This window comes from Hemibagrus wyckioides, linkage group LG10 (assembly GCF_019097595.1).
Source record: "Hemibagrus wyckioides isolate EC202008001 linkage group LG10, SWU_Hwy_1.0, whole genome shotgun sequence".
NCBI lineage: Eukaryota > Metazoa > Chordata > Actinopteri > Siluriformes > Bagridae > Hemibagrus > Hemibagrus wyckioides.
This window is the reverse complement of record NC_080719.1, coordinates 10,681,398-10,693,801: the sequence shown is the minus strand read 5'-3', so window position 1 is coordinate 10,693,801 and position 12,404 is coordinate 10,681,398. Positions and strand designations below refer to the sequence as shown.

General features: G+C 37.4%; 1 protein-coding gene across 3 annotated transcripts in view; it reads left to right on the top strand.

Annotated features, from left to right (window-relative positions):
* The window catches only part of adamtsl3 (ADAMTS-like 3), a 179,702-nt gene that overhangs the window by 117,678 nt on the left and 49,620 nt on the right, over positions 1-12,404 (top strand). For 2 of the 3 annotated variants that reach the window (XM_058400968.1, XM_058400969.1), the window contains exons 10-15: positions 1,268-1,379; positions 2,570-2,708; positions 2,937-2,987; positions 3,514-3,718; positions 4,164-4,311; positions 11,419-11,503. In XM_058400968.1, the coding sequence (XP_058256951.1) occupies positions 1,268-1,379; positions 2,570-2,708; positions 2,937-2,987; positions 3,514-3,718; positions 4,164-4,311; positions 11,419-11,503 (740 nt within the window). Of the gene's footprint in view, positions 1-1,267; positions 1,380-2,569; positions 2,709-2,936; positions 2,988-3,513; positions 3,719-4,163; positions 4,312-11,418; positions 11,508-12,404 lie in introns of those variants that run through there. The other variant, XM_058400970.1, reaches the window with a different exon arrangement.

Sequence of the window (12,404 nt, the reverse complement as noted above, 5' to 3'; positions counted from 1 at the left end):
GGACACAGATGCCCAATTAACTATGCTAAGAAAAATCAGCAAGTAATGTAATTTAACTCAAGTATAACCAGCTAGTTATGTGTTTTAAAATAGACTATGGAAGGTCATTGACTTATGTAGCCTAGTCATCATCGTATCCTGACAATGTCTCTGGTAATTAATCATCATGTTTGTACCATCGCCAAACAATCAAAACAATCACTGACTAACATTTTGTCCATGAGCCATAGTATTCTCTCATCGCTCATAAAGTGGATTCATTTTCTCTTGAAGTGTTTAACTGCAACGTGACTGTGTGTTGTGCGAACAGTAGAGTTATATAACTGTTGTTGCACTGTACTGCATTTCGCTCAGTTTTGTCACTGTTTCCACATCCCTTAGTATGATTGATTCTGGAAAGATTGTCTAGCATCTGTTCAAGTTAACGAATATGGCTAGTAAAAATAATTCAGCCAGACCTCAGTTCGCATGTATATGTGAGCTGGTGATGGGATTTGGAAAAGAGTAGCAAGCACGTTTGATTTGAGACACTGAGAATTATATGAACCAATTCGGGCATGCTCCATCAAATTTGACATTTTCTTTTGCAAAAGTCAGTAGGATACCCCTGGGGTTGGGGGTTTGATTCATGCCTCTGCACTGAGTGCAGAGCTTGCATGTTTTCCCTGTGCTTTAGGGGTTTCCTCTGGGAACTCCTGTTTCCTCCAATAGTCCAAAGGCATGCATTGTCAGCTGATTGGCATTTATAAATTGTCTAGTGTATGCAAATGAGTGTGTGAGTGTAATTGTGCTCAACAGGCTGCGACAGGCTTCAGGATCCCTACAATCCTGTGTAGGATAAGTGTTACAGAAAGTGAATGGATGAATAGATGGCTATTGCATAAAAAAGACTTGTTTTGCAAAAGAACTCAAATGCACTACACATATCCCTGAAAAAAGCCTTCAATGGGATGTTTAACAAGTACATCGGACTGTGATGGTTAGGTGTCTGCATACTTTGCGCCATATAGTGTATTTGAGTTTCTCTCATTCAGGCTTTTGAGAAGAGACGCAATGCTCTAAACACAATGTGGAGTTTCATACAGCTGACAGGACGAATGGTTCGCTTGGCTTAAAATACTCTCTGTATGAATTATTTGCTCATGATCTTTTCTTAGCTTATAATACAATGCTCAATGTTTTTTCAGTTTCACACAGGAGCTGTTAACTATTGTGTGTGTTGGGTGAAATGTACGATATCCATCTTTTCTCTTTTCTTTTTCCTCAGATGAAGTATGCGGCTCCTAAAGACACAGTGGTCATGTTCATGTTCTACCAGCCCATCCGCTATCAGTGGAGAGAGACAGACTTCTTCCCCTGTTCTGTAAAATGTGGAGGAGGTAAAAAACACAAAACCAGGCACCCGGGACAAGCACATTATGTATCCTGGCTAACTTTTTATTATTATTATTATTATTATTATTATTATTATTATTCACAGTTTCTCTGCAGGCTCTAAGCAGGCTCAGTAGGCTTTTTTCCTTTACTCATCCAATAACCAGAGAATGAAAAACCCTATTTCCTATTGATTTTTAAACATGAAAACTCTTTATCTGAGTTAACTCAATGTTTGGAGTTATAACAATTGATACACAGGGAACGTACGCTGTATTAGAACTTCTGTATATAGATCAACCCCTTTAAATGAAAAACTTGCTTTAAACCTAAGAAATTAGATGATAGAAAATGCAGACTAACAGCACAATTTGTCAGTGGAATATAATATATAAAATGAAAATGTGAGAAACAAGTGTTTTAGATTGATTTAGATATAGCACATCCTAATAAAAAAAAAGAGGAGCCGTAAGAAGGCTCAGGGGTTTTTGCACAGTGAATCTGCAGTAAGTATGTAGTATTCGTGTGCTTGTGGAGATTGTTCTGCTATGAAGCATGAAGGTTTCTGATTCTCACTAAGCATGAAGGTTAGTGAGAGGTGAAAAACGCTATGGCTGCTAAAGTACAGACAAATCATACAATGATGGATTTCATTGCTGTCATATTTTTATATTTAATCTTGTCCTCAAAAGGCATTTTAGAGGATTCCTTACTCTTAACATGGCCGATTCAGTTGATCAGCTAATTAGCAGCTCTACCTGAGTTGAAGTTGGTGTGTTAGGGCAGGGAAAACACTAACGTGCAGGACAGGAGCAAGGTTAAGATCCTGAGTCCTAAATCATGAATATTAAGTATATATGTAATGGTTGTTGACTTGAAAATGGTGTTTATACACTAGCTGTCACTAGGATACCTTGTATCCTACCAATAAAATTCCTGTTAACTAAATGAAACAATTAAAGAAACATTTTAACAAGCAGTCATACACACGTTCATAAATAAACATACCAAACTGTCTCTTTATAAATAAAATTTCAGTAATCCTTATGAATAAGCTGGGTAGAGTTCATAGTAGAAGTGGTGGGAGACTAATATAATCTTGTTTTTAGTACTTGTGTGTGATTTCTATTTATTTTCCAATTTTAATGCAGATCAGGATCTTGAATTCAGTACTAATTCAGTATTCACTTCTCAGGCTACCAGCTAAACTCTGCCGACTGTGTGGACATCCGCTACAACAAAACTGTCACAGATCACCACTGTCACAGCTTTCCAGAAAACACTAAACCCAAACCCAAGCTGAAGGAGTGCAATATGGAGCCCTGTCTCGAAAGGCTGGTTCACACACACACACACACACACCAAACCACCAAAAGTGTGCCAAAACCAACAGACTCTGTGATGAGTGTAATATTTTACTTTATAAGGGAACACACTGATCGTGTGGTTGACACTGACTTGTGCAAACTAATAAACTTTAGAGGCCTTATGACTCACACTGTGTGAAGTATGCACATTTTGTTTAGAGAATGGACATTATAAAAAGCCTGTTTCCTCCACAGTGATGGCTTCAAAGAGGTCATGCCTTACGATCACTTCCAGCCTCTTCCACGGTAAGTAGGTCCCCACACTGAGCCTGGTTTACATGCATTCATTCAGTAGATGCTCTTATTCAAAGGGAGATTACCTTACCTTTGCTCGAGGGCCCAGCGGTGGCACTGGTAGCCCAATCTGGGGTCGCTCTGTGTGTAAACCTGCTGGTTCAAAGCCAGAAGGTTTGGCATGGTTCCAGCACCAGTTTGCTGCTGTGTAAACCATACACTCTGCTCATAGCTGTAATTATTTACATGACTGTCATCGAAATAATTTGAGAACAATGTAGGAGGGTTTAAAAATAAGAAAAATTCAACACGCAGCTCTAAACCAGTGTATGAGTGGATCAGTGGAAGAATCAGATACGCAGGGCGATTTCCAATTAAATCTTAAACAAGATGATTGGTTCTTTTTACTGGAAAGGCAGAACTTATGGAATACTGCTGCTGTGATGATGATGATGATGATGATGATGATGATGATGATGATAACCGGTGAAAAGATATGTGTGTTAATCTATGTTTCTGTGTTTTTGTGGGCATGTAGGTGGGAGCAGAACCCCTGGACATCGTGTTCAGTGTCATGTGGAGGTGGAAGTCAGGAGCGCAGTGTAGTGTGTGTGGAGGAGGACATGCAGGGCCAGATTGTTCAGGTTGAGGAATGGAAATGCACACACTCCCCACGGCCTGTCTCTAAACAGAGCTGCAACAATTTTGATTGCCCTAATTGGTTGGCAATGGAATGGTCTCAGGTATAAACTATGCATACACATTGTTCTGCCCATCAATTTGTTCATCCATCAAGCCATCCTTCCATTCCATCTATATATCCATCCAAGTGTATTCATCATCTGTCTGCACTTGTTCAATCATTCATATAACAAAAACAATAAAAATACCTGCACATCTAAGTAATTAATTATCATAATTATCCCTCGTTCCATCCATCCATTAATCCATCATTAACCTGCCCACCCATTAATTTATTCAGATCTTTCATGCTTCCATTTGTACATCTATGTCTCTATCCATTTGTCTGCCCAACCAACCTCTAATCCATTCCTTTAACTATCCATCCATCCATCCATCCACCCATCCACCCACCTAAAACAGTAACAGCAGAGTGCTCTGTGATGTTAGAAAATAGAAACAATGTCAAGCATGACAAGTAATTATCTCTTGTGTGTGTTTTTCCAGTGTACAGTAACCTGTGGGCGAGGTTTGCGTTACCGTGTGGTTGTGTGTGTGGATCATCAAGGAGAGCACACAGGAGGCTGTACCTCTGAACTCAAACCCCACATCAAAGAGGAGTGCTTAGTGCCAATCGCATGCCACAAACCTAGAGGTAGGAATCATATGCTGTAACTGACAACGAGAAAGGGTGCCATCACTCATTATAGATGATATATTTTATTATTGTGTTATTTTAATTTGTCTGGTTTGCATATTTTTCCTTTGTTAGCATAAATAAGAATTCTTTTTTTATTTTATTTCATGTATAACAAGCTTTTTAGATTCAGGAAAACATTTAGGACCTAAACAAAAATGTAGGCTAGGTCTAAACAGAAACAGAGGAAATGACCAAGGTCAGAAGAACATGCAAGGATCAGGGATTAAAAAAACATATTTAACTATTTAACTTTGAACTTATTGTATATACATGAAATGAGGATTGAGGAAGTGACCAGGAAATTGGGGTCAGATGCTACTCCAGAAGGAGAGCACTAGAGAGGGGTAATGTCCTGAAATGGTGTCGCAGCAACTTGATAAAAGAGAATGGAGCTAGTGGTGTTGGATAAGGAAGGAATGTTAATGTATTAACCCGCATGGACAGCATAGAGATACAGGTGACTGCTGTGTATGGTACGACTTAAAAACCATGACGATGACTTTTACTGTGATTCCCACAAACAGTTTTGTCCTCAAGTCTCTATTAGTGAACACTTGAAAAATGACGTCTTGCTAAAACTAGAATAAATTTCCTACTTAAATAATTGCACTACGTAGGACAGTTATCGAAAGGAATTTTTTTATATTCTCACTCTCTGGTGTCACCCAGATGAGGATGGTGTCCATTTTGAGTCTGGTGACTCTCAAGATTTCTTCATAATATTGTTCCAGGGAGAATTTACTTTCCACTGTGACCTCTGGCTTGGTCATTAGGGATAAATTGAAAATGTATAATTTATATCCTGAATGATATATTTCTATAAAGCTGCTGTGTGACAATGCCCATTGTTAAACGTGCTATACAAATACAATTGAATCAATGAAAGAGGTGTGATATAGAGTGATGAGAGATGGGAGAAATTGAAAAGAGGGGGGGGGCAAGAATATCTGGACAATGAACACTGAATTGGTGCTTAATGTGAAAAAATGGATGGGGGGGTGGTCTGGTATTAGAGGGTAGGAGGGACTGATGAAAGGAAAGAAAGGAAATTAAACAGAATATTCAGAGAGGATTTTAGAGAATGAGAGTAAGAGAAAATAAGGAAGCATAAAGAATGATGGTATGTTAATTAATGTGTTGCTAAGGAGGTGTGGAGAAGCTGACGGACAGAAAAGGTCACACTTGTTACATGGAAAAGGCCACATTTATTATATGCAATGTACAGAAAAAACAAACTGTAACATCCTGGCAGCCAGGTTTTAGCTAAAATCTGCTGGAAGAGTCACAACACCTTAATGATTCACTGTCATGCTCAACTTAATTTATGCCTCATCATATCACAACACACAATTTTTGTAGTTCCAGTGATAATATGTGGCATTTTGTGGTTTACATTCATGAAGGTTTTCTTTAATGAGATTTACAAACAGCTTGGCTATTATTTAAATGACAATTTGAGGCAATTCTTTGAGAGTTTGCTCTCTTATTATTTTATTTGTGTTAATATCTATTGTCCTGCGTCTCTCAATGATTGAAAAAAAGTATAATTTGTTTTTTTTTTTCATTTACAGTTTGTGAAAATTACCCACTAAGGCCTATGCTGTGTTAATATTGGCACACAATATCACACCATACTCATACTATCAAGTAATATGCTCATTAAATGGAACACAGATGGCAGCAAGCTCATTTGGAAATTTTTTACTCTGTTTGGTATGAAAGTAATACAGACATTTATTACAGTCACAGACATTCACTACAGCTGTCAAAGTGGAGTATCTCAATCTAATTGAGACTAATAAAATGAATACAGACACTTTTAATGTAATAAAAGATTTAACAAGATATCATAATTAGAGTCAGATATTCCACCTATATACAGTAGGCTTGAGCACATTCATAAGCCTAGTTGTCTGGTATTACTGACAAAAACCTTTTCAGAATAAGAATATTATTCAGTACACTTTTAAATATTTGCAGCCAAAATGACCAAAGGTGACTTTCCTAGTAGCATTATCTTAATAATCAGCATGTATTCTGGATCCTAATCCAGACTAGTAAAAAGTAATAGTAAGAAAGAAAAGAAAGAAAGGATGGATATCCAGGAGAAAAGGGACAGAATTCAGAAAAAGAAAAAAATGTAGTGTGTGGTATATACACATTAGGAATAAGATAAAGAGAAATGTAGAGTAGGAAATAAAGAAGGAGTTTTATTAAGTGCTGTGTTGCTGAAGACGTATGGAGTGAGACAGAAAATCCAAGGCATTGGATAAAGGTGACAGTAAGTGCCTGTAATTATTATTTCAGTTTGAAAATGGGAATGAAAAAAGGGGATACGGAGAATAAGTTCTGATTAAACACTTTGCTGCTAAGGAGATGATTTGTGGCAGATTTATGAGACAGAAAACATGTGACAAGTACATAAATCTGTATGTGGGATTCATAACCATGAAATGTGGCAGGTGGTCTGACTAATTATATTGCCGCTGTTAAATCTTGAGAAAATTCTGTTGACTATTCAGATCAGCATTTCATTCGAATCCATGCGGTTAAATAAACACTCAGTTTTCCAACAATCAGCTTTCAAGGCCTGCTTTTCGAACCACAGATCTGACAGATCCATGTCAAAGATCTAAGCCAGGTCTAGTGTGATTAAAAGTTAATATACTATGTACATTTTTTCTCCCTTTACTTTAAAACAGTTTTCCACACAGATCTGTGGAAGTGTTGTCTCGTCAGCTGGCTCTTAAAGTCTCGGATCATGCAAGTATTCTGAGTAATCTATTTGCAAGATACAAACAAAGGGTGTTTCATGCTCATCAACAATTTGCAATTGGACAGCCTTATTTCCATAGTGCAAACCTGTTGTCCACCGGCCAAGTCCAGCTTGTTCCCATGCACATTCTACTTGTTCCATCCATTCATTTTCTGTACCACTTACACTATGCAGGGTTGGGTGGTACCTGAACCTATCCCAGGGACTTGAAGAACAAGGTCGGGGGACACCCTGGACAGTGTGCCAACCCAACTACAGTCACTTACCTATTCACACACTATGGAAAATTTTGAAATGTCTATGATGCATGTCTTGTGACATAGTTTTGACATACTTGTAGTTATCTACTCCACAATACTAGCTGTTTCTTGATCAAAATATTAACATTTATGCTGCCAACTAAGCAGAACAAAATTAGATTTGAGATTAGTTAGCATATTAATATTGTCACTAATAAAAATGAGGAAAGGTATAGAATTTACACTCTCCATGTCTCCAATAAACAAAAATATTAGATTAGAAAATTTACCACTTTGTTTAAACAATTATCAGTCATTTTGTACTCTAAATTTGCATGCACTTGATCTACCTTTGGTCAACTAAAAAACATTGCTTGAGTTAACCCATTTCTCCTTTTACTTGATATTTAGTCTTTGGCACAAGCTTTTGTTTTGATTTCTGCAATTCACTGTCCACTTGATTGGCAGAAAAAAAATATTTATGAGCTGCTCCTTGTCCATGCAGCTTCATCCAGGATACATGCGAGAGAGAACAACTCACACCAATTTTGGCACTTATTACCCCTATTTACTGTCTTTTAAAGATTTTTTAACAGGAATAATCTACATGATGGACTTCATGGATCGAGATACTAAACAATCAACTACAATGCATCATTTTAAAACAACTTAGATAGAGAGAAAAAAGTACGAGAATGAAAAGAAGTGAATCAGTATGAAGGAATAAGACAGACCTAAAAGGCATCATTCCAAAAAGAGAAAGATGCAACCAAAGAAAAAAGTATAAGAGTAAATAAAAACAGGCAGAGGACAGAGTTGCTAAGAATAATACACTAAATGAATGCAGTTTTGTAGAGGTGAGAGGGGACACAGAGTGTCTTGCATTATAGAACTTATGTAAATGAGCAGCAGTAAGTATGTTAAAAATACCTATGCTACAGATTACTTTATGTGAATTGGAGAGAGAACTTTTTCAGACTTATTGTGAACTCTATGGATAAAAAAAATGTAATAACATTAAATTTGGATTGTATATTGTTGGGATTTGTTGTTTGTGTGGTTTTAAAAAATTGGGGGCTCTAAGGAGGTAGTAGACTTTATACCTCTGTTCAGAAGCTTGTGAGTTCAAATCCCACAGCTGCCACTGATGTGTCCTTGATGTCCATAACCCTCAACTGCTCAGTTGTATAAATGAGATAAATATAAGTTGCTTTGGATAAGGGTGTCTGTCAAATGCCATACATGTGATTGATGCTTATATCTGCAGATTGTCAGGCTTGTAGATGGTTAAATTTGAAGATTCAGAAATTGATTTTTTTGGATGATTGAATATAGAGGTGATTGGGCCTGAATGGTGAATTTAGAAGATTGTTTGGTTTGCAGAAGGTTCCATTTGTTGTTTGAATTTTTAGTTGCTGTTATTCGTAAATGGTAGGCTATTGTTCTTTTTCGGTATTTAGCAACTATATGTAGAACTTGGGATTTGTTGATTGTAGTTATATACTTGCACATACTTTACATTGGTAAGGTGGTACATTATTGAATACGAAGATCGTAGGATTTGTTGATGGAGTTTGTGATTCAATTTAGTCATTTTAGACTTTGTAGATATTGATAGTGTTATTCATACATTTACAATGCAATCTGGTGGAATCTGTAAATCATAGAATTTATAAATATTGAGATTTGGAGAGTTTTGAAAAGGGGAATTGCATCAGCATCAGTCTCCCTGAAGTTGAGACTTAAATATAGAATATAGAATTAGTACTAATGACATTAGAGAGATCTGTGTTACTGCTTATGTAAATGCCATGGCTTGCAGTAAAACTTTTTTTTAACAAATAAGTTATATTTAGAATACAGCATTGACAAAGTTTTATAGGCATCAGTGGTTTAACCTTCAGTGAGCAAGGTAAGGGCAACAGTGGGAAGGATTGTGTAGGACAGAGCTTGGTGCATGAATCTGCCTGCTCTTTTCTTTATGTAATGAGTCAGATTTATGCTAAGCCATGTCAGTCTGGGAGACTCTTCTCTAAGATGAACGATGTGTCATTCTTCAAGAGTGCGTAACTGAATCACATAATCTGCACCAGTCCATAAAAAGAATTGCCAAATGTATTGTTGAAGGCCTAAGCAAGTGCACACTCTGTCTCAGTCCATTTGCATTACGTCCTTGTGCCCTTAACGTCCTGCAGCTGCTTTCTTTCTTCAGAAAGGAGTTTGAACTGTAAGTCTCTAACACATTTGTGCCATGAGTGGGATACTATTAGTTAAAATGTAGAACTTGTATAAATAGGAGCACTGTTTAACCTTTATTATTTATATTTGTGTATTACAGTTATCCCAAAATGAGTTGCTGTCACACTTGAGCCATGTCTAGATCACTTGTGCTGAATTTGATTTCATCTAAACTGCCTGCTTTTAAACCAAATGTTTGTGGGATTGCTATTACCAAAACTCGGAAATCTCCAAAAGGCTTGACTTGAAAGCCAAACCCTCAGACCTCAGAACGTCCTCTGTGTTAAACAGTCTGTTTTACGGCTGCCCTGCAACCCCTACAAACCGTGATAATCATTCCCCATTTCAATAAATGCCTGCTTTCATGAATATTTGATTGGGATGTGGAGTTTTATTAGGCATATTTAGAGTTTGTTGGGATTTGTGGGCTATAGAGTAGAATTTGAGCAGAGAGGGATGGGTTTGGGTGGTGTCCATGGATGGGGATGCGGTTTATTGATGGTAGGCTATGTAGAATTTTATTCTGAAAACTGTAAGGTTTAACTGTAATATTATAGATGATTGAATTGTTAAATGAGTTTTGAGGAAGATTAAATGCAATTAAATATGCAGATGGGGTCTGTTTATGGTTCAGCGTGTAAATGGGGGTTTGTACTTGATTAGTTTTGTAGTTTTTGATGTTTGATGCTAATGGAATTTGTAGGTCATTTGGTTTGGAAATGGTGTGCTTTGGGGATTATGTCTAATAATCTTATCTAATATCATCGACAAATCCTATAGTGTTTTGTTGATTTTGTAGGGTGTTTGATTTTAGCTGGGTTTGTTCATGGTAGGGTTTCTAGATGTTGAAGGTTATTAGTACGTGGAAATGCATACACTTTTAGTGCTTCAATGTGTTAAAGGAAAATATTGTAAATTGCTGAATGGTTGAAGTTGTAGGTGATGGCAGGATTTATTGGATGTAAAGATTGGGGTTGGGGGCACTGGACCGTTGATTAGGTTTTTGGCTTGCTGATGGTTTGGACATATTAATGTTTATAGATGCTTTCACTTGTAGATGGTGTTTGTTTGTTGGTGTTTATTGGACAGTGGGATTAGCTGAAAGCTGGACTTGGATGTGTTGGGTTTGTAAATCATGATCTGTTGTTTGTTGAACATTGTGGTGTTTATTGGTGCATGGATTTTCTGAATTTGAAAATGGTTGATGAGGCAATTGGGATTTGTTGATGTCATGGTAACTAGAACAATTTGCTTATCCATTGTGGGAGGATGTTCTATCCTGACTTAGTTTCTGTTCAACTTTTCCCATGCACAGACTTCCAGCTGTGTCTAATCAGCCTCTAAAACCATGTTTCTTGATATGCAAATCAAAGAGACTAGTCTCATAAGTATTCGGGGGGACTTTATTTTTGGCACTAAGCTGTGTACCTGTGACAGTGTTATATTTGTCACTTGCACTGAAAACACACTTGCAAGCAGCTTATGGAAGTGCAGCAGCTTTTGGAAGTGTGGCTTTTTTCAGCTTGTGAGTTTACTGTAAATTTGAATTTACAGAATATATTAAAGATGCATATTCTTGTGAGCTTGTTTTCAAGCTTTACATTAAAATAAAATATAGTGAGTGGAGCGTTTGTGCATTTTACTGCAGCTCTTGTGCTCGGTGCTTTGAAGGTCTGACCTACTTTTTAAAGCAAACAGGTGTCCATTGTAATGAAGTCCTGAAAGAGGTTGCCATTTGGTACTTTGGTATTTGATTGCTTTGATATACATGTGTTTGTGTCTGCTAACCTCTCTGCCCTGGTCTTACAGAGAGTGTGCCTGTAGAAGCCAAGGTCCCCTGGCTAAAACAAGCCCAAGAGTTGGAGGAGACCAGAGTGGCCACTGAAGAGCCAACGTAAGTTTGTATCTTTGAAAAACAACCCATGTTTTCCATTACCTTTTTCTGCTTTTGTCATTTTTATTGCTGTCTGTCAGATATTGAATATCTCAACAGGTTTATTTATGAGCTGAATACTGAACCTATGACCATGTTGTATATTGAGCTAATAAACATTCAGGCCTTGAATGATCATTCATGTACAAAATATATATACTATTATAGAAAAAACATTTTTTTTTGGCTTATTTGGGCTTTAATGTACCACTGGTTGTCATGGGGTGGCATCATCAGATATAACTTAAGAAAAATGTTTTGAGGAATTTAATTCAATCAAAAATATAAGTGACTGTAAAGACAGCGCTTCATACCACAAGGCACCGGTACAGTACCATTATTCCTGTCATTGCTTTTTTTCCACTGATGGAGTATGGAGTATATATTTGTGTATCCTTTCATCATCAATGGCCCTAACAGAGTTTGGATTTGGACTTGCTTAAGTTTCTCTTATTACCTTAGGATTCATTCAAGAACATTGTGCTATTGTTGGTGCTATCTTGCCCCATCTCTGAAACTGTACCTCAGCTAAGAGTTGCCAAGGGAGTGAAAACAGCTCAGTGCATCTCCGGACCATTGAAAAAAGCCACGGCACGAAGGCTTTCCAACATCCTGCGGTCTACCGAAACCTTCTGTCACAGAGACTCATAAAACAGAAGCATGTGGGGTAAAAGTGTTTAAGGGCTCCGGAGAAGAGAGCAGCACAGGGAGCTTGCTGTTAAGTGTATGTGTGTGTGAAAGGAGGATTAGGATCTGCTGCTTTCTTGATAACTGCTCTTGGATTGCACCCTTCAGTGCAATATATCATTCAACAGCAGGCCTCCCATCCTGTTTTTTCTATATCAATGTGCTTGCTTAATTT